Below are 21,307 nucleotides of genomic sequence, written 5' to 3' on the forward strand. Positions count from 1 at the left end.
TATACTTCAAGATGACGACTGTTTTCTACAAAGCAATATTAGTTTCAAACTGTTCAATTGCGTACTAAAAACTTTGTCGAATAAATTTGTTCTAAAACCTTATTAGGTTTTCTACCACATCAACAGAATTGATGATGGGATGAGGAAAAACTGCTTATTTTTTTAAACGGTACGCGTTTTTTTAAAAAGCATGCTTTTCTAACGCTTGAATGCAGGATTATGAATGTAGTCGTAGTGTACAAGCCATCTTGCAATGCCTGCGTCCTGCAAGACTGCAGCAAGCTCCACCCTGCGCTAGCAGTTTCCAGGCAGGAGTGTGAGTAGTCCGGCGTCATACGTGATGAACTGCTGTTTGTCGGTTTTGTAGGATTTGAGCAGACTTGAGTAGGATTTCAAGCACTGGAAATACGACCCTAATGGCAAGGACTTGAGTATGATTTTCAGTGCTCACTGCAATACTCATGTCCAGACTTGAGTATTGAGTAGAGTTCTGGAATAGGACCGTTAATGTTGTTGCCAGATGCAACCATGTATCACAACAACACACAAATTTCTATGATTACAGAAATTCAAACTGGGAATTCATATAGTATACTATGCTGAAGATGAAACAGCTCAAGATTTTAGACATTTTTGGAAGTGTAGTAAGTAATGGACATTATGATACTAATATTGCAAGTTTTCCAACAAAATTGATGCCATACGTTGGATAGCGTGTGAGCAGTCTTATGCCTGCGCGAAGGACTGCCTGACAGGAAGTGAATGGGCCGTTTAACAAAGAGAATTTATGCACTACGTTCGTTTAAGCCCGTTGTAAAAAATTAAATTGGAGAATATTGAACTGACTGAAAACTTTTTAAGTGCTTGCCTGTTAAACGCCCACCTCTAGTCGAGCACAGGATGAGTTGTATTTTTTGACATTGACAGTGGAGTCAACGACGATGTCCTCGTTGCTAATGCATTGATTTTACAAAAAAGTAAAGTGAAGACAACTTTGAATTTATTTTGTGTAATTCAGTTTAATCGCCTAAATAAATGTGTTTTGTATGAATAATTTTAATTCGATTCGCGTATGCAGTTGTAACCACGGGACCGTGGTAAGTGAATTCACTTTGTACTAAACTTATGCTTGCGTTATGCCCGGTAGGTGGGTACTATGCGCCGCGTCTGGCCGGCTAGTATTGATTATTTGTTATATGCAGTTTTACTGCAAACACCTATGCGCTGAACTCTATATAATTCAGTTATACGCAACATGTTCACTGTTTCAATTGAAATAGTGTAAAGTTGCTGGTCATTGCCTTGTATAAGGAAGTAATTACTCAAATATTGCTTCCATGTGCGGTGTTCGTATAACGTGATTGCAATATACTTTGTTGTAGGCTCGCTGTATAAATGTGCATTAGCAGGTAAGTATCCTTTAGCTCTAAATATTAGATTTTTATTGTTTAAACTTGTGTTGTATATTATAATATGTAAGTAAGTCTGGTTGTTTGATAACATAATAAGTTGGAAGATTGTCTTTTTAACATGTATGGTGCTTTGTCAAAGTGCACCATATGCAAATCGAATACTAACCTATAGGTAGTAGTATCAGTCCACCATTTTGTGACATTACAAGTTCACTGACACCTATTCACAAACAAAGAATAAATTGATATACAAACTGAAAGTCGTCATAAATATAGAAATTGGTGGTCCAGTCTCAGCCATGTAATTGGAAGTTGAACAATGATTTTAATAATTTGTATTTGGAGGTTACGGGTTCCTCAGCATTACATTTAGCTCTCCTACATGACCAATGTCTTTTAATTGATATTGTGCCCGACAGCCCATATATCGATCACATTCCATTAAATGAAGCATGTGTTCCAACTTGTTACAGAATCGACATTGAGGGGATTCTGCCCATCTCATGAGATAGTAAAATTTATTTAATGGAATGTGACCAGAATGCTGTCTAAGAGCAATTATTAACAGTGACTTTGATAGACTACCTGCCACAGTCTGTTATTTTACCTAAGTTGCGGATCTCATTTTATGTGTTTTTTAGAAGGATAATACTCAAACAAAGCTCTTAATTAAACTCTCCGGGCTATATCTATCATAGTTTTAGAGAAATGTAAAAATCGAGAAAAATCCATAGACCTTAAAATCAGATTATCTCCTTTCCTGTAAATGACTTTTCATTAAATATTTCATGTTATGATAGAAAACTACTAAAATAGTAAGTAAATAATAAGTCCAAAAATTAAAAAATATCAAGCTATCCTGGAGCACAATTAATAACAATTAATTCTATCTATTCTATAGTCTAATCCATTTTTTTCTGAAGACTTTGTACATATTATCATGTTTTTTCAATGTGGATTTGTTAATGACAGTAATAAGTACTACCATAAAAAAATCCAGATGCGACAAACACAAGAGACCAGAAATATATAATTTTTAAATTTTGGGTTAGGGTTGTCACTGAATAGTGCAATATTTTATATTCATTGAGTGTAGCGCATTACCAATAGGTATGTTATCGGAACAAGTCGGTGAGTCAAGGAACAAGTTTTGACATTATGATCGAGAGCACCATACATGAAAGTTGGATCGGAAAACGACCATCATGGACTTGTTTCACCTTACACTGGAATCATCAGATCCTTATTTATCCTCTTTGACATTTAGTTCATGTCACAAACATAATAAATCTCTACCTATACCTGGTAAAGTTCTTTGCCTTCTGAGAAGAGGGACCACGGAAAATGTTCGTTACCATCATTACCACTACAGAAGACATTAGTATTGAAACTGCTGATATCACGCTAGCAACAGACGAAATCATTCAGCAATCCGATAATGAGGAAAATGTATGAGCTTTCAACATTTGCCAGGATAATTTATCTTTATTCACACTATGTAATGCACATACGTGAATATTATAACAAAATTTGCCAATACTATGTAACATACATTGTTTTAAATTATTTTTGACATAATTACTTCAATCTATTTCACTTGATTTTAAATTTAACTAACGTAATTTAACCCCTTCATGGACAATACTGAAATAATACAGCACACCAAAAGTCACTACTTTTCATTATGTCGTAGTGACCATATTGATTCAACATAATTATTACACTTTATCACTGACGGCTGATCTCGTCACATTCATAGCAGCACTGTAAACTGTTCTTGCAAATGTTTTTGTGCATCAGCAAAAAAGCTTAAATTTATATATTAAAATAGCGTACACCGTAAAATAGCGTAACCCTTGTAGTATAAGAAGACAAATAAAAGTTATTATGTACTAAGATGAAAATTATGTGGATTAATGAGGAAATAATAAAGCACGGCACATATCACATAGACATAGTTGTATTTTTTTTTTGTCAATAGTTTCTTATTGCTATGGCAACCAATTCAAATCTTATGGAACTAGATTATAATAGTCAGTATCTCCAACACGCCCCTTTAATCTAGTACACAAAACATTTCAACATAAGCAATACAACATTAATAAAAATTTAAAAAGTATTTCATTACAACCCTGGAAAGACTCTTCTCACTCTGTCCCCTTAACAGAATATAAATTTAAAGAAAACTGTCCTAAAAATTCTTTAAGTTTTGGGCCATGTACAGCCTTGGTTAAAACATCTGCTATCATTTTATCGGTTGGCATGTACCTGATCTCAACCTTGTTACTCAGAACACATTCCCGTATAAAATGATATTTGATGTCTATATGCTTTGTTCTGTTATGCATCATTTTGTTAGTCGCAATTTTATGCGCAGACTGGTTGTCATTATAAATGACGACCGCTTTTCTATCCACAATCGTAAGACTGTTCAATAAACTTTGTAAATAAAGTGCTTCCTTTGAAGCTTGACTAAGTCCTACGTATTCTGCCTCCGTGGAAGACAAAGATACAGTTCCCTGTTTCCTGCTCTCCCACGTTACGACATTTTTCCCAAATTTGAAAATTAACCCAGTGAAAGACTTCCTATCAAGTGCTCCACCCCAATCTGCATCTACGTAGCCACGCAAGTTTAAATCTCCCGATTTTTTAAAAGTAAGGCAATAGTTAGGCGTACCCTTTAAATACCGAAGTATTCGCTTTAATAAATAAAAAAAAATAAAAAAATAAAATAAAAATAAAAATCCTTTATTTTCAGACCAATCAATCCATAGAATGTTAGCAACAAGAATACTTAAAAACTATGTTAGTGAAATAATTTGACATTCTACACCACTAAGGGACTATTTTTTTACATGTAACAATGTAAACCGGCTGAGGATAGCAGAGTCCATCCTGTCTGCTATCATCCTCAGAATTCCATTGTCACTTCCCCGTATCCGCTGCACAATAGACGCGGTCTTCTTTCGTATAATCGCATAGAAGTCGTCCATGTGTGCATCGGCAAACATGCCCGAAGCACTACAGAATCGGGGAAGCCTCAATAGAACTCTGAAAACGTTGTTGTACTGGACTCGCAGAGAGTCGTAGGCCCGCTTTGTGAACCTGGCCCATAGACCACACGTGTAAAAACTCTGACAATACGCTTTGAAACAGTCAGTTTAACACTGACAGTACAACGAGTGAATCTATGTGCCAGCATGTTCCCACGAACCGACAACGCCCTGCGCTCTCTCTCGATATCCTCATCATCCATCAATTCTTCAGTCAAAATGTGTCCCAGATACTTAAACCGTGGAACACGTCTAATAGTAATTCCGTTTAGCAACAGCGGTGGTACATGAACAGGACCTTTGTTCTTTCCTTTAAAAATCATAAACTCGCTTTTTGTAACGTTGTACTTCAAACCGTGCTCCACAGCATAAGCTTCACATACACGTAAAAGCTTCCTAAGACCTCCAATTGAAGGGCTGAGCAGCACCATGTCGTCAGAATAGCTTATGTTATTGACAGTGACGCCATCTATTCGGCATCCGACCTGCATGCTGCTCAGCTCCTCAATTAGACTGTTCACATATACATTAAATAGCCTCGGCGAGGTCAATCCTCCTTGTCGTACACCACAATTTAATGTGTATTCATCAGAATGAAAATTTGCCCATTTTATAGTGTTTTTCTGATTACTGTACCAAAACTGAAAAAGTTTTATGACTTCCGGAGAAACCCCTACTGAGCTTAACTTTGACCAAAGTTTATCATATGAGACTAGGTCAAAAGCTTTTGATAGATCTAAGAAACATGCATATATGGTGGTTTTCCTCTTTACATAATAATCAACGGTGTGTTTGACGGTCAAAATAGCACATTCGGTTGATAAGCCTTCACGAAAACCAAACTGAGCATCATGTACTTGTAGACTCTTACTAAGATGCATATCAAGATTTCGGTCCAAGACTTTTGCTGTTATTGTAGCTAGTGAGATCGGCCTGTAGTTGGATTTGTCAGATATATCTCCCGTGGCATTTTTTACTAATGGCACTACCACTGTTTTCATCAGCTCCGACGGTAGGTATGAGTGCCTTACACACAAAGTATAGAAAAAGGATAACAGTCTATCTATATGAGGACCTGCATATTTCAAATGTTCTATGCTGAGACTGTCAAATCCTGGAGACTTGCCTCTTTTCATATTATTAATGGCCTGTCTTACGTCTTCACTAGTAATTAATATGGGTTGATCGACATGACAGTCTTTACTAAACGAAAGTGAACTCATTGAAATTAATGGAGATTCTACTTTGAAATGTTGTTTGAAAATATTAGCAATTTCCCTTGGGTCACTTGTATCATCCACACTGACAGGTATAGTTGCCTTACCATTCAGCTGTTTCGTACTCTTCCAAAATTTATTAAATTTTTTGGCTGAATGCTGGGCTGCCAGTAAATCCAGCCGAATCTGTTCTTGACGTTGTTGACAAAACTTTAGTCTCGATTTGAATATTTTACGACTAAGACACATTCTATCGTATACGAGCCCGCAACTAGGCTTTCCATACAAGACATACATCTGAAAATCCAACCTAGCTTGTCGGTGCGCCTCGGCCACATGCTTATTCCAACCTAGTATACACCTATTCTTTACATTATGCTTAACCCTACGTGTACAAGTAGTCACTGATGACTGACTAAGAATTGTAACAATTTTATTATAAAACTTGTCCAATACACGCCGATGACTCACATTGTTACACATTTTATCGGCACATTCGTAAAATTCATCTGGACAGTGTACGAGCTTCAGTTTATTATTACAGCATTCATAGTATTTATTAATTTCCTCTAGATTTCGTACACCCCAAATTATTTTATTGTTACATTGATATTTGCTGGCTAATATCTTATTTCTAACTAAACCTAAATCACATACTACCTGCAATGGATAGTGGTCCGACCAGCTAATGTCATATAGGACGTTAATATCTAAAACAGTATGTAAAGCCGACTCACTCACCACACAATGGTCCAACCACCTCTTACAACCATGTACGTCACTGACATAGGTGTGAGTATTAGATGACAGGCCGAGCTTTACTACGTCCGCACAAACCCATTTCCTCTCCAAACAGAAACTAAATAGTTCATCACAGAAAGGGGCCGACGGATGAGCATTAAAATCGCCTAATATGTACACATTTTCTATATTTAAGTCTTCTATTATAGCCGTCAATTCCCCTAAACACTGCGCAAAAAGAGGAAAGTTGTCAACCTGATCAGTAGGCATATATACGCATAAAATCAGAATTTCACGTAAGTCACAAGTTTGAGCTTTTATTGCTACAATACGCTGGCTATCACACTTGATCACTGTTACGTTACGAAAAACACTACTCCGCCATAGTATTGTTACGCCTCCATGGGGCCGACCTCGTAACATACCTGCTATCAAGTCCACGGCTGATTTACCACTGTAGCTGAAGTCCCGGTCGATGTCTCCTAGAAACGTTAAGTCATTTGGCAGTAACCAAGTTTCCTGCAGAGCCACAATATCGGCTGCTTTACATAGCGATCTGACACAGTCTACGCTTCTCTTAACATTCTTACAGTTGTAACTGACGAATATACTATTATTATTATTTTTGCTTTGCACATTTAAAATGTGTTTCACCATAACACGAGTTAAACTGTGAAAGTTTACTTACAGCATGTGCAATGTCCGGTCGATTATTACAGGCTAAGTAATTTAAACAACCTATCAAACTTTGATATGGCAGATCATAGTGTGAATCAGTAGATTTTTCCAACTTGATTCCCACTTCCATTGGAGTACTAACCGGCTTAGCATCTGTCATGTTAAAGTCATTCAAAATATTTAGAATGAACTGCTCCTGATCTAGAAAAATTATATCTTTATCCCTCCTCAATCTCATTCCCAAGACATGTCTAGCCGCGCCTAGGTCTTTCACTTTGAACTTATCAAGTAAACTAGTCTTTAATTTTTGTTTTGCCAGTTCACAATATCCAAAAATGAAAATGTCGTCAACATAAATCACTACAATTAGCTTCTTATTATTATTAATCTGTTTCTGGTACAAACAAGGTTCTATTTTCGATTGTAAAAATCCTAAAGCTAACATCTTTTTATCTAACTCATTAAACCAAGCATTCGAGGCTTGTTTTAATCCATATAAAGATCGCTGAAGTTTACAGACTTTGGTTTCCTGACCTTTGACTACTGCTCCTTTCGGTTGGAGCATGTAAATGTCTTCTTTTATCCTACCATATAAAAATGCAGTAGTGACATCCCATTGGTCGATATACCAACCATATTCAACTGCTAATGAAAACAACAATCGTAAAGTAGAGCTTCTAAGTACAAGGGAATAGGTTTCACTATAGTCTATGCCACGTACCTGTGTAAACCCTTTAGCTACTAATCTAGCCTTGTACTTGGTTACCTTTCCATCACTATCTTTCTTGATCTTAAATACCCATTTGCACTGTATCGGCTTCTTATCCAGCGGAAGGTCGACTAACGTCCAGGTCTGATTGTCCTTAAGTGATTGTAGCTCAGCGTTCATTGCTTTCTGCCATAAATCACCATCAGACCTTGACAACGCTTCTTCCACAGTCAAAGGATCATTAGTAATCACGCTTTCCATAGCGTACATAACATTACAGCCATAGCGATCAACCGGTTTACACTGTCTCTGAGGATACCTTGTTTCAATGTGTTCAGGTAATGTCACATCCTTTTCAGCAACATCCTCTTCAGGTACTCTCTCCTCCGGCACAACGTCATATGTATCATGAAAGGAACTATCGTGCACCTCTGAAGGCCCTGCTCCAATATCAAGTTCGTTACGTACACTGGACTGAACATTCGAATCCGTATCAAAGCTTAGACGAACCACTGAATTGTCTAAATTCTTATCTCGAAGAAAAATATTTTGTAAAAATTTTACTTCTCTCGATTCATTAAACGATAACCTTTTTGATTATCTGGGTATCCAATAAATATCATAGGTTCCGTTTTCATGTCCAATTTGCGTCGCTTCTGTTTTGGTTTTAAACTGAAAGCCAAACAACCAAAGATTTTTAGATGACTTAGATCTACATCTTTTCCAGTCCAAAGCTTTTCTGGTACAGCATTGCTCAAAGCTTTTGTCGGACTCCTGTTCTTTAAGTATACCACGGTATTAACCGCTTCTGCCCAATACTTGTTACTCAAATTCGCTTCCGATAGAAGTGTTCTCGCCTTTTCAATAATGGTCCAATTCGCCCTTTCCGCGACACCATTCTGCTCCGGTGTATAGAGCACAGTCGTTTGGTACTTTATGCCTGCTGACTTTCAACTTCAACTTCAACTTTTGTGTCTATGGCTCCGTCGTTTTGCGCGACGATTTTGCCAATGTCAGGGTTGAAAGGCATGTGGAGCGGTGGTGAGATAGATTGCCGGTTATTAAAATACTTCGGCGGTTTTTATTCACAATGACGGTTATATATGTATTTTAATGGCATTACAAAAATATAATTTGAGAGCTCATGTTATTTTCTTTCTTTTAGAAACATTGTAGGAAGCTTTATTTAGCGGGAAATAAAAAATAAAATCGTTTAGTAAAACAAAGTTAGGCATCGTTTTCATCCAGTAACAAACTTTTGACCGGTGTCAGCGTGGAAAATTATCATGGAGGATAGGGAAAGAAATAAAATTATACGAAAGATAATGGGAGAATGAAGAATATTCATTTTTCTTAAAAATTAAGACTGGTCAGAAATGAGAATTTTTCTCCGACGCACATTGTTGGAACAGAAAATTATGAAATGAATGTGGTCGAGCAGAGGCTATTCGGGGCTGGTTACAGATTTATGTTATTAAGTTTTAGAAATTTGTATAAAGTGAATACTAGTGGAGAGTGTGCGTTGGCTAGGAAATAGTTGATATTTATTGGGCGAGGAATATTTTCGGGAAGCAAATCGTAAAGTGGGAAGCTTATTAGGGGGCAATTAAAAAAATAAGTGTTCTAGAGTGCCTTCCTGTAGTCCACATTCGTAGAGGGAGTTGACTTTAAAAACCTTTTAAATTGACCATTACAATATTCTGTCCCATTGTCAGATCTCAGGCATTTTATTGATTTACCAGTCTGATTTTCAACTTCCGTCTTATATTCACGAAACTTATCGAAAGTTTGACTTTTGTTCCTCAAAAAATAAACATGAGTCTTCCGAGTATAGTCATCAATAAATAAGAGAATATACCTCGAACCTCCAAATGATGATTCTTCCATATGCCCGCAAAGATCAGAGTGAACGATCTGTAAAATCTCGTTCGCTCTCGTACCTTTGTTTTTAAAGGGACTCTTGCACATCTTCCCTTCGAAACAGGGAATACACGGTTCGGACAAATTACAACTTTTAAATTCCATTCCTGTCACAAGGGTTTTCAATTTTTCCATATAATTTCTACTTAAATGCGCTAATCGTTTATGCCAAATATTCGAAAAATTTTCATTTTGTTTTGACAATGTCAAATTGACGACCTTGTTTTTCTTTTCTTCTAACTCATAAATTCCGTCAACTTCATGACAACTTGCAACAGTTCGATTCTTATTTTGAATTGTGCAACCTCCTTTGTCAAAATTAATGCAATAATTTTTCTTGGTTAAATCGCTTACCGAAATCAAATTCATGGATAAATCGGGAACATGTAAAACGTTATTCAAAAATAATTTTACGTTTTCGCCGACTTGAGGTTCAGCGTTCCCTCGTCCTTGTACTCGTAGCTTTTTACCATTCGCTATAGAGATTTTCATGTTGTTTTTTTCTGGTTTGTAGGACAACAACTTGTTCTTATCATGAGTCATGTGATTTGAGCATCCACTATCCAGATACCACATGTTTTTATTAAACGCCTTCTTCGCATTGAGGCAGGCATTCGCGGTTTTCTTCCGCTCTGTGCACTCGGACGCCTTATGTCCTTGCTCGTGACACTTATAACACTTCCAAATAAACTTCTGCTTACGATCATTGATTTTAATGTGTGATCTAGCATTTTTCTGTGTCTTTCTCGTCATAAGGGCTTGTTCGTGGTCTGTGGCTACCTCCTTGCTTTGTCTACTACCTTCTTGTAGTAATTTGGTCTTAATCTGCTCCAACGTGATTTCTTGACCGCTGTTATCTACAGCCATGATTAAGGGGCCGTACTCAGGGGTCAATCCACCGATCAAAATCGATATGATCTAGTCGTCTTTAATTGGTGAATCGATATCTGCCAACTGCTGTGCAAGGAACACTATTCGCGAGATGTATTTTTCCATAGATTCAAAGTTTTGTAGTCTACTATTAAAAAGATCTCGCTGAATGTAAATTCGTCGACCCCAGCCTTTACCTTCGTAAGCCTTTTGTAGGCTATTCCAGGCCTCCTTGGCAGATTTAGCATTGAATACATGGGTAAAGCACACTGGTTCTAATAATAAACAAATAGTCGTTCGTGCTTTTCTATCTGCATCACTATCCTGCACATCTTTCGAAATTACTCCCCACCAGTTTTTATTTTCCAAATAATTTCTCACCAAGAACTTCCAATTAGGGTAGTCTGACGAACCTCTCAATTTCTGGATACCGCTTAAGCCGATTGAATTATTTTCGTCCGACATAATTTTCCAAAAAAAAAATATTTCACGAATTTCACAACCACTTATTTATTTCCTGCACGTAATTTTAGGTTAATTACTGGGGTTCTGGGCCATTACCAGATGAAATTAACGTGGATTAATGAGGAAATAATAAAGCACGGCACGTATCACATAGACATAGTTGTATATTTTTTTTGTCAATAGTTTCTCATTGCTATGGCAACCAATTCAAATCGTATGGAACTATATTATAATAGCCAGTATCTCCAACATACTAACAATTACAAAAGAAACAATTACTAATTAGATTATATTTAAACCGTGTTGAAGGTTATTTATTTACCATTTCAATAATTAAACAACATTTTTTAAATTTTTTCTGAGTGTTTTTTCTAAGTGTTCGATCTTTGTATTAATAATTATAACAAACTAGTGGAGTAATTTCACAAAAAATAATTGAATATCAATTCAATAGAAATTTAATTAATTAAATAATACTTTGGAAAGTATAAGAGAGGTGATTTTGATTACTAATAGTACACTGTATGTATTGTTTAGTTATTCATCAAATTTAAACGAAACTTAAGTAATTCTTTTCACCTAGATGGCAGAAAATACCTACGTAACTAACCTAATTTAAAGTGTGAAAACACGTTTCATTATTATTTATTATAGAATAGGGTTTCTGCAGTACACATTATTGGTTTATTGAATTACTTAAAAACTATGCATTTAGAGAAAAAAATTGAGGGATTTTTTAATGTCAGAAAGTTCCAGCGCGAAGACGCACTGACATGTACGGTCTTACATCACTTCATACAAACACGTCGGTATTCACAGTACTGTCTTGGTGTGCACGTACTAAATATGTGTGTATAACGTCCACAAATGTATCTCAAATAAATCATTCAATTTTGTCAGTACATTGTTGATACTTCTCTATGGAGAAGCAGTAGGCGGCAACTACGAAGAAAGTACTTGGATTTCGCACGGTAAAGCCCATAGTAGTTTTTATAAGATCCATATATCGATCGGTATAGCCCGTATTGTCCATATTCGAATTTTTCATTTTAGGGTAAACGTCGTTACTGTCTATGAAAGGGTTAAAAATGTAAAAATCAATTAATCTACCATATGGACTATGTTATCTGAACCTCATAAAGGAATTTGAATTGTTGTGGGCTACCAAAGCTCCCACATATATAAATAAAATTTTATATTTACTAACACTAAAATAAGTTCATATCTTTGTATCTACTGCCACATACAAAGCTATTCATATTCGAAATAAATATATTATTATTGTTGTTTTAACACATATCCTGCCATTGATTCACTTAGTTGGGTAAAAATTTATACATTTTGTGAGAATCCTATTTCCATAGAAATCTAAAAATACCTTAGAAACGCGGTATCTCCGAAATCTTCCAAGATAAACGTTTATTTTTTCCTTATTCGATAGATACATTAATGTAGTATTTTGAAGGTAAAAAAAATGCCAATTTAGTATGGTTAATTTTAAATAATAATATTTTTAAAATTAACAAAGTATTTTTTTTTCTCGCTTTTTTGTGCACTTAAGGATTTACGATTTTCACATTTAAAAAGTTTAAATACACATTCAAATTTGTATTTTTTTCAAAGGGAAATACAGGCAAAAACATTTTTCTTGAAGTTCAGTGACCTTTCGAAAAAAAAATTATATCTCCATAATAAAAGTAAATATCTAAACGGGTGTTTCTTAGTATAATTTATTAGGATTCAACCTATTGAAATCGAACATAAAATGAGGATGTCTGCAACTAAAGTAAAATAACACACTGTGCCCTCCTCGAACCAGTGCTTTCTTGGAGGAACCAATTGGATAGTTTTGTACCATATACCCCTTGTCACAGATATGTCATCATAGCTCTTAGCCCATTGATCCATATTTAGGTCCCTGATAATGGGATAAGTTCTGTGGAAGAGGGTATACCTGATGGTTCCAACAGCTCGGAAACAGCCTCCCTTGCTAGTCTGTCTGCTATCTCGTTTCCTAGAAGTCCAATATGAAGTGTTATGTTAATGTTATTGGACAATAGGTTAGTCATTAATTTTGATGCCTCGTATGCTATTGGTACGCTTCGACCTCCAAAGACACATCGAACCAAGTGTCGAAGTGCACTTTTAGAGTCAGTGAGAATAACGATTTTGTTTGAATCCACAGAACTAACAAATGATAATGCTTCCTCTATGGCAAGTAACTCCACTGTCATTATGCATGCTTCATAACACAATTTCAGTTTGAATGTGTGAAAATTACATTTTGTTGCGGGTCGTAAAAGGTCGCACCAACACTATTGCTGTCCTTGGAACCATCAGTAAAAATAATATAGTAGCCACTGTATTCAAAAGTCACAAACTATTCACACAGTTATTTAAATTCACCGTGTTACATTGTCCCTTGGGAGTGGTCAGTGTCTTTTATTCTGATATTTACATCTATGTTCGACATCCAAATTTCCATATAAAACATTTCCAATTTGTTATTTTTGTATTCATCTCTATTTTCTAAATTGTTACAAGTTTCGGTTAAAGCTGGTTTTGCCTTATTATTCCAGTAACTATTTGTGTTACATTTTGCGGTAAGATCTTGAATACTTTGACACTTACTTTATCAGTGAGAGATAACTTGAATAACCAATGTTTATATGCCAACCAATATCTACGCACAGCCAAAGGTGGTATGGCCAACTCACATTCCATTACAGGTGTCGGTGTAGTTCTAATGAAACCCCCACAGATACGTAAGCCTTTATTTTGTAAGAGGTCTAGTTTACGTAAGTGACTGCTCACTGAGTTAGCGTACAAAAGACTTATATTAACGAATTGGCTTGGCTTCTCAGACGAGAAATGTATAGCCTTCTCATAAACTTAGAGTGAAAGCCCCAAGAGCTACCTACGAGTTCTTTTAAAATATTAAGATCTTTATAAATCTCTTGACACTACTCATTTATGTGAGAGTTCCAGAGGAGCTTGGAGTCTATAAGCCCAGATATTTCATTTTTTTATGGTTATTTATTACTACACCAGCTATGTCTAATTCTACATTAAATTCTTTTCTGCATTTATTAAATAAACAGGCTTTACTTTTCTCCTCATGTACACAGTCCAATATTTCCCAATAATTCCGCAAAAATACAGATCACATTCCTAATAACAACAGATTGGATTTCCGTATATACTACTAAATCGTTAGCGTATTGCAGGACTTGAACTTCCGTATCGATTTTTGTTAGTGAGAATTATTGAAGAGTAGTGGTGACAAAGGGTCGCCCTGGGGTAAACTTCTGTTAGCTTGTCTACTAAAGAAAGTGTTACTGGGTAACTGCACCATCAATATTCTATTAGTCAAGAAGTTCCATATATATCGATAGATTCTTCCGTCCACTCCAATACCCTTCAGGCTTTCTACCAGGGAAGAGATACTAACATTGTTATAAGCGTTAGAGACGTCTAAAAAGCAAGCCAGAGTTGGGGGTACCAACTCACGAGAAACCCAAGGTTATATCTGAAACAATTCTTGAAAGACAATCCAAACTAGAACAAACTCTCCTAAAACCAACTGAGGAAGAAGTTAAGTCTCAATTCTCCATGTGCCACTCAATTCTTTTCATAAGGATGAAATGAAAGAGTTTGCACGGGCAAGACATCAGAGAGGTAGGGCGTAACGATGACAATGAGTTTAATAATACTTCACTGTCTAGGAAAGGAACCTGTTTTTAAAATTAAATTAAAAATATTTTGGCAGAATCTGGCAAATTAAATAGCACGGAGTAGGAGAAGTCATCAACACCAAGGGATCTTTTCGTTTTATATAGTTATTCAATTCACAAAGGGTTATTTCTGTTTCTAGCAGATTCATGGGAATATTATTTATTTCAGTAGGCTTTTCTCCAACAGAGTCGGGTGTTAGGGAGAGAAGCAGTTTCTTTCCGGAGTTGTGGTGCTCCTGTTATCGCTTTTGCCTTTTATCCAATTCATTTTACGCCACATGTCAGATGGTGAAGTCTCTTCACCCAGGCTTGTACAGAAATCTTGCCAACCTTTAGAAATTGGTTGTCTACATCACCATGGATTTAACTCGTGAACATTTTCGTAGTATGATTTTATACGACTTTAAGTGCAATTTAACAGCTCAGCGGAGCTGCGCTGGGCTTCAAACTGCTTTTGGCAATGAAGCACCATGCAAGACGACTATTTATACTATCTATACTGGTTTGCAGAATTCAAACGTGGTCGGGTGAATCTCAGTGACGAATTTCGTGATGGTCGCCCGTCCACTGCTGTGAACAACAAAAACATCGATACTGTGCGCCTTATGATCAAAAAAGACAGGCATGTGACATACCATGAGATTCGGGCATCTTTAGGCCTAGGCATGAGTCAAATACAATCAATACTACACAAACGTTTGGGTGTGAAAAAGCTGTGCTCTCGGTGGATCCCACACAATGTGACTGAGGCTTAAAAAACGAATCGCGTGACTTGGTGCAATGCCATGCTTACCATATTCAACGAAGGGGCGTCAAATTTGGTGTAGAACATAATAACAAGTGACGAAACAGGGATTTATAGTTACGATCCCAAAACAAAGCAGCAACCGAGCGTATGAGTCTTTCGAGATGAGCCGAAACCAATCAAAGTGGCGCGCGTGCAAAAATGCCTCTAAACGGATGATTGCTTCTTTTTTTAATAGAACTGGACACGTGGCTACTATTGCTTTGGAGAATCGTTGTACCATGAATAGTGATTGGTACACGACCATTTGTTTGCCGGAAGTTATTGACAAACTCCGTAAAAATAACCGTAAACGCCGTATCATCTTGCACTACGATAATGCCAGTTCTCACACGGCCAGACAGACAAATTAATTTTTGAAGGTGAACAACGTACAGTCCCGACCTGGCACCTTGTGACTTTTATTTATTTCCAAAAATTAAGAACCAGTTACGCGGTCAATGATTTTCATCACCTGAAGAGGCTGTCGAAGAGTATGAAAAATATATTTCAGAAATTGTCACGGAGGAGTGGCATAAATCAAAAGTGGTTCATTCGTATGAAAAACTGCATTAACGCTAACGGAGAATATTTTGAGAAACAATAAATTCAGTTCCGACGATTTATAGTATTTTTTTCTTATTCATTCTGGAAACTCATAGTATGGATCAAACATGTTCAAGAAAGGAATATATGTAGTAGAGCTGCTAATCTTTTGGTAATCCCTAAGCACAAAACAATGGGGTTTAGAGGCGTTTTAAATATGCTGTCATTACGTAACAAAGTTAAACATCAACTGAAAAAGGTAATACTCGCCAAACAGAAAGAGACACTCCTGAACCAGACTCATTTTTTGTGGTAATAGACATATTCACTAATTTTAAATCAGGTATTCAGATTTACAATTACACAGAAAATTATTGGTTCGATTTTGGTACGAGTGAAAATTAAAGGTTAATTTTTATTTTTAATAATTCAGATCTTATTATTAGGCAATGGTTAGTTTTAAGATGTTTATTTTTTAATATTTTTATTTTAGTATTTTAATATTGTAATAGATTACCTAGTACTTTAACTTTAAATTTAAGTCTAAGTTTATAGAATAGGCCCATAATGCAAATTTGTGTACTAAAGTCGGGGGTTGGCTGAAACCAGCGCTGAGCGACTTCTGTCACTCAGTAAATGCTGAGTCTGTTCCCCACACACAAATCATTTAGTTTTTTTAAAATAATATTCTATAGATAATCTTGTTTCCTCTCATTCTGTATTTTATGTGGTTGGAAATAAATGGTTTAAATGGTAATTGAGTATTGTAGTAAGCGTCTACACTTGTGCACTGTATGCATTTAGATGAATTAAAGCGTTTTTGATGAGTGTTGTACAAGTGGTGTTTAACTTATCACAAGGTACTGTCCCAGTAGGACAGCGTTCGCAAATTTCGTCACCAATCCAGCATACATCCTATTGCTGGGTACGGTCCTGCTCTCATTGCTGGGCACGGCCCTGCTCTAAGGAGAGGGTTTATGCCATAGTCCGCCATACTGGCATAAATGTGTGTTGCAGACTTAATGGTTGTTAAGTTTTCAAAAATGGAGATTTCTTAAACCATTACCGAGAGGAACTGCTGCTAAACATTCTCAAATATACTCATACATAGGCAACTTAGAAACTAATGTCATGCAATTGACCTCTCGATTGAAAAGGAACTGTTCACCCACTATGCTTCTCTACTCCTAAATTAAACAAAATAAAAGAACATGTGTATTCTTCCTAAGAGGATGCTTGCCATTGAGCAGCAGACTTTGATTGGTCAATACACTAAACGAACCGTCCTAGTATTCATTTTGGTGTACAGTAAAGAAATTTTGTGATGTATTGTAGAGAAAGATCTGTGTAAATATATAGATTTTGACATTTTACTTCAAACTTTAGACTGGCTTTCAAGTGATGCCTCAGAAATCTGTTCTGTGGTGTTGAACCAATATAGAGTACTAAGGATTGCCATGACAGAATACAGAAGGTATATCAATGTATAATAATAAAGGGCCTATTTCTTAATTTTAGGTAAGATTAACATGGAATCTGCTGGAGATTGGTGCTTAATTGAAAGCGACCCTGGTGTTTTCACACAGTTAATAAAAAAGTTTGGTAAGTTTGGAAGTTTCGATTTAGCAGTGTCCCTCTCATTATATTACGTATTCCTAATACTGAGGCCTGTAAATGTGGTATGAGTTGACATTGCTAGAAATATCGATCGTATTGCTTAAAGTTGTGGAATGTCATTGATTGGATGAGAGCAACACAGATATATTAAAAGTAGTAATACTTGAAAAGGCATATGGCAGTAATTTACAACTATAGACCGAGATAATTATTTATGAGATAATACAATATGACTATTGCATATAAGTATATAATGTATTACCAGTTTCTTTTTTCAAGACAAGACTAGAAATGAATTGTTTTTTAAACTCCGAAAATGTCTTTTGAATTTCAGGAGCCAAAGGTGTACAAGTAGAAGAGTTGTGGACTATTGAAGATTCAATTTTCGAGAATTTAAGGTGAAATGACGATTTCAGCAGCATTTGTTTATGAGAATGGCTTAGATTTATTAATTATAACAATATTTGTTTGTTACAGACCTGTACATGGACTTATATTTTTGTTTAAATACTTACAACATGAAGAACCATCTGGACCTGTTGTGACTGATGACCGGCTAGAAAAGATTTATTTTGCTAAACAAGTTCGAAACTTGATATTTTCTCTTTAATCACTAAGCTAATTTGTTGTTGTTTATACATAATTCTAACCTAATTTCAGGTGATCAACAATGCTTGTGCCACTCAAGCAATAATAAGTTTACTATTGAACTGCAATCATCCAGATGTAGATCTTGGACCAGAACTATCTAAACTGAAAGAGTTCAGTATGTCCTTTGATCCTAAAATGCGTGGACTTACCCTTAGCAACTCACAGACGATACGTAGTGCTCATAATTCTATGGCGCAACAGACTCTTTTTGAATTCGACCCAAAAATGGCAACCAAGGTTAATTTTGTTCTAACCTTTTATATTTCAGTGACGAGGCATGTAGATAAATTGTTTTGATCTATTTCAGGATGATGACGCTTACCATTTCATAGCTTACATGCCCATTGAAGGAAAACTATATGAGCTAGATGGACTTCGTGAAGGTCCCATTGATCACGGGGCCATCGCCCCTGAACAGGATTGGCTGGACGTAGTCAGGCCAATCATTTTGAAAAGAATCAATGTGTAAGACTTTTACTTTTTGCATATTTGAAAGTAACTTCCTTGGTCCGAAGAAGCACTGTACCACTCAGAGCAAAGATCTCTAAGGGGCAGTATCACTGCGCTCGTGATCCTGAGCCAAAGTTGACAAGCCCCATGAGCCTGTAGTTTCCTCAGCACCCTTATATTTAAAACCCGAACGCAGTAATCGTCGCATTACGCTTTAGCGACAGAAATAGGTACAGTGATAGTACTTGTCTGTACGAATTTTTTCACAAAGAGATCTACTGCTACTACTCTATACATGTTTCGTGTGTTTTTATTTAACTGTTTTCGTTACAGGTACACAGAGGGTGAAATCCATTTCAACTTGATGGCACTCGTGTCAGACCGAAAAATGATATACGAGCGCCAGCTAGAAGAGCATCTCAAGGAAGTGCAGATGCTTGGTATGGAAACAGATATCACTGAGAACGAAATACCAAAACTTAGAATGTTCATTGAGTATGAAGATGCCAAGATGGCTAGATATCAACTAGAAATGGTTCGTAGAAGACACAACTATCTGCCATTCATCATTACGCTTTTGAAAATCTTAGCTGAGGAAAAGAAATTGCTGCCTCTCTTCGAAAAGGCTAAGGAACGCGCTGCGAAGAAGGGGCCGAAGAAAATGAAAGTATAACACGAGCATTATGGAGGCCTTAAGGTGGACAAAGCGCGTGGGCGGCGTATATCACAGTCGAGCCCATCGCGTGTGCTACCTGCTTCCGAAGATATGCAATACTCGTTAGCAGACTTACACTCAGTTTTTCAGGATCCTTCCCCAGAAATAGAATCAATATTCCAAGATCTTCAACCAGAAGTAGAAAGTTTGTTCCCGGATTTACAAGTGGGCCTTGGGTCCTTGTTGCAAGAGGCTCGCACGACTGCCCCATGTACAGTAACATCGCAATCATTGCCAAGTACTTCTCAGGCTTACGGGCACTCTTCCCAGCCTTACGGGCACTCGTCGCAGACCTACGGACACTCCTTACAGAGTTTAGGACACTCCTCCCAAGCCCTGGGGCATTCCTCACAGGCCTTTGGGCATTCTTCGCAGGCCTATGGGCATTCTTCGCAGGCCTTTGGGCATTCTTCACAAGCCTTTGGGCATTCCTCGCAGGACTTTGGCCATTCCTCGCAATCCTTTGGGCATTCATCTCAAAGTTTCGCACACTCTGCACGGACTTGCGAGCCGCAGCCATCCACTTCATCATATGGCATGCCAAAGTCTAAAAATAAAAAAGGCAAAAAATCTAAAAAAAATCAAAACCGTAACAAAAACAAATCTCCTGAAGTGGCAAAGGTTGAGGATAACAATAATGTATCTTCAGACGAAATTATAGATGTGTTGGGGACTGACTCACAGGATGTAGTACAGGTGGATGACTTAGTAGATTCTGAAATGTTGGATCAAATAATTGATGTGGATATGAATGTTGACACAGAGGCGCTACTTAATACAGATGATTTTGATACGCTCGATATTTCAAGTGAGGACAAAATGGACACTCATGATTCACAGTAAAGATTTTTTGCATTAGCTACTGAAGAAAGGAATATGATTTTGTGTAAGCAGAGACATCATTGTAATTTATTGACGTGTATATGTAACAAATAGTATGCATACTTTGGTGTTATTTACTGTAGACGGACTTACATATATTATTAGCTATTATTGGAAATATTCATGATTATATATGTGTTAACATAATCTTATAACGATTGGTCTATTAGTATACATACATTATGCTTTTACTTGTAAACTTTACTATTATTTCTTGCTTTATAATAATTGGTGTCTGTACAACTACCCAATTAAATTAAGTAAGAACTGCTTTTTGAAGATCATTGTTTAGTCAGTATTAATTTTTAAGAAATTTCGATTTAATGATTAATGTTCAATTGAGTATTTATTTGAGCGAAGACAAATGTCCATATTTATTTGCTAGTTACGTCAATTATTTTTCACATTATATACATGTCGTAATAAAGTAGTTACACTCTGTGTCTATGATAATGGTATCCCGACCTGCAAACTTCTAAACCTTCTGTGTATGTCTGTTAGTAGCTGTATGCTGCAGAGCTGTTCCTCTATCCTAGTGTAAAACTTATGTCATTTAATGTGAAACGTATTTATGTGTCTGCTAATAAAACTACACACTAAATATAAGTAAATTTAATTTCTAATTGTAGTCCTGTGTCCAATTTTTCGCTGGCGGCAAATTTTGCGAATAATAGTATAGTCAACTGCATTTCGAGCGTACAACTATGTTCAAATTTAGGGTGCACCAGTATTTATCATACAGAGTTGTTTGTAAAATATTAACAAGCTCCCAGGACTATATTACTATCATCGCAAACAACAACTTTTGCTCCATGACTTTTAAAAATAAAGTATTACAAATTTTACTTGCATAAAAACAAAAA

The 21,307-nt window shown here is 36.4% G+C and overlaps 1 protein-coding gene across 1 annotated transcript; it reads left to right on the plus strand.

Moving 5' to 3' along the window:
- The first annotated feature begins 955 nt into the window (after nt 1–955).
- On the plus strand, nt 956–19,626 carry LOC113228548 (ubiquitin carboxyl-terminal hydrolase isozyme L5). The gene is made up of 7 exons (XM_026461898.1): nt 956–1,097; nt 17,648–17,731; nt 18,081–18,144; nt 18,224–18,329; nt 18,407–18,634; nt 18,705–18,862; nt 19,181–19,626. The coding sequence occupies exons 2-7, from the start codon at nt 17,659–17,661 to the stop codon at nt 19,518–19,520; spliced, it is 969 nt and encodes a 322-aa protein (XP_026317683.1). The 5' UTR covers nt 956–1,097; nt 17,648–17,658; the 3' UTR covers nt 19,521–19,626.
- Nucleotides 19,627–21,307: the final 1,681 nt, after the last annotated feature.

The sequence above is a fragment of the Hyposmocoma kahamanoa genome, unplaced genomic scaffold, assembly GCF_003589595.1.
Source record: "Hyposmocoma kahamanoa isolate Upper Pololo Valley unplaced genomic scaffold, ASM358959v1 100021, whole genome shotgun sequence".
Classification (NCBI taxonomy): Eukaryota; Metazoa; Arthropoda; class Insecta; order Lepidoptera; family Cosmopterigidae; genus Hyposmocoma; species Hyposmocoma kahamanoa.

What these genes read in the sequence shown, in the direction of transcription:
- LOC113228548 (XM_026461898.1), top strand. Translation starts at nt 17,659, where the DNA reads ATGGAATCTGCTGGAGATTGGTGCTTAATTGAAAGCGACCCTGGTGTT. An exon ending in ACAGTTAATAAAAAAGTTTG is followed by an intron (nt 17,732 to 18,080) that starts GTAAGTTTGGAA and finishes TTTGAATTTCAG; the next exon opens with GAGCCAAAGGTGTACAAGTA. An exon ending in ATTTTGAAAAGAATCAATGT is followed by an intron (nt 18,863 to 19,180) that starts GTAAGACTTTTA and finishes TTTTCGTTACAG; the next exon opens with GTACACAGAGGGTGAAATCC.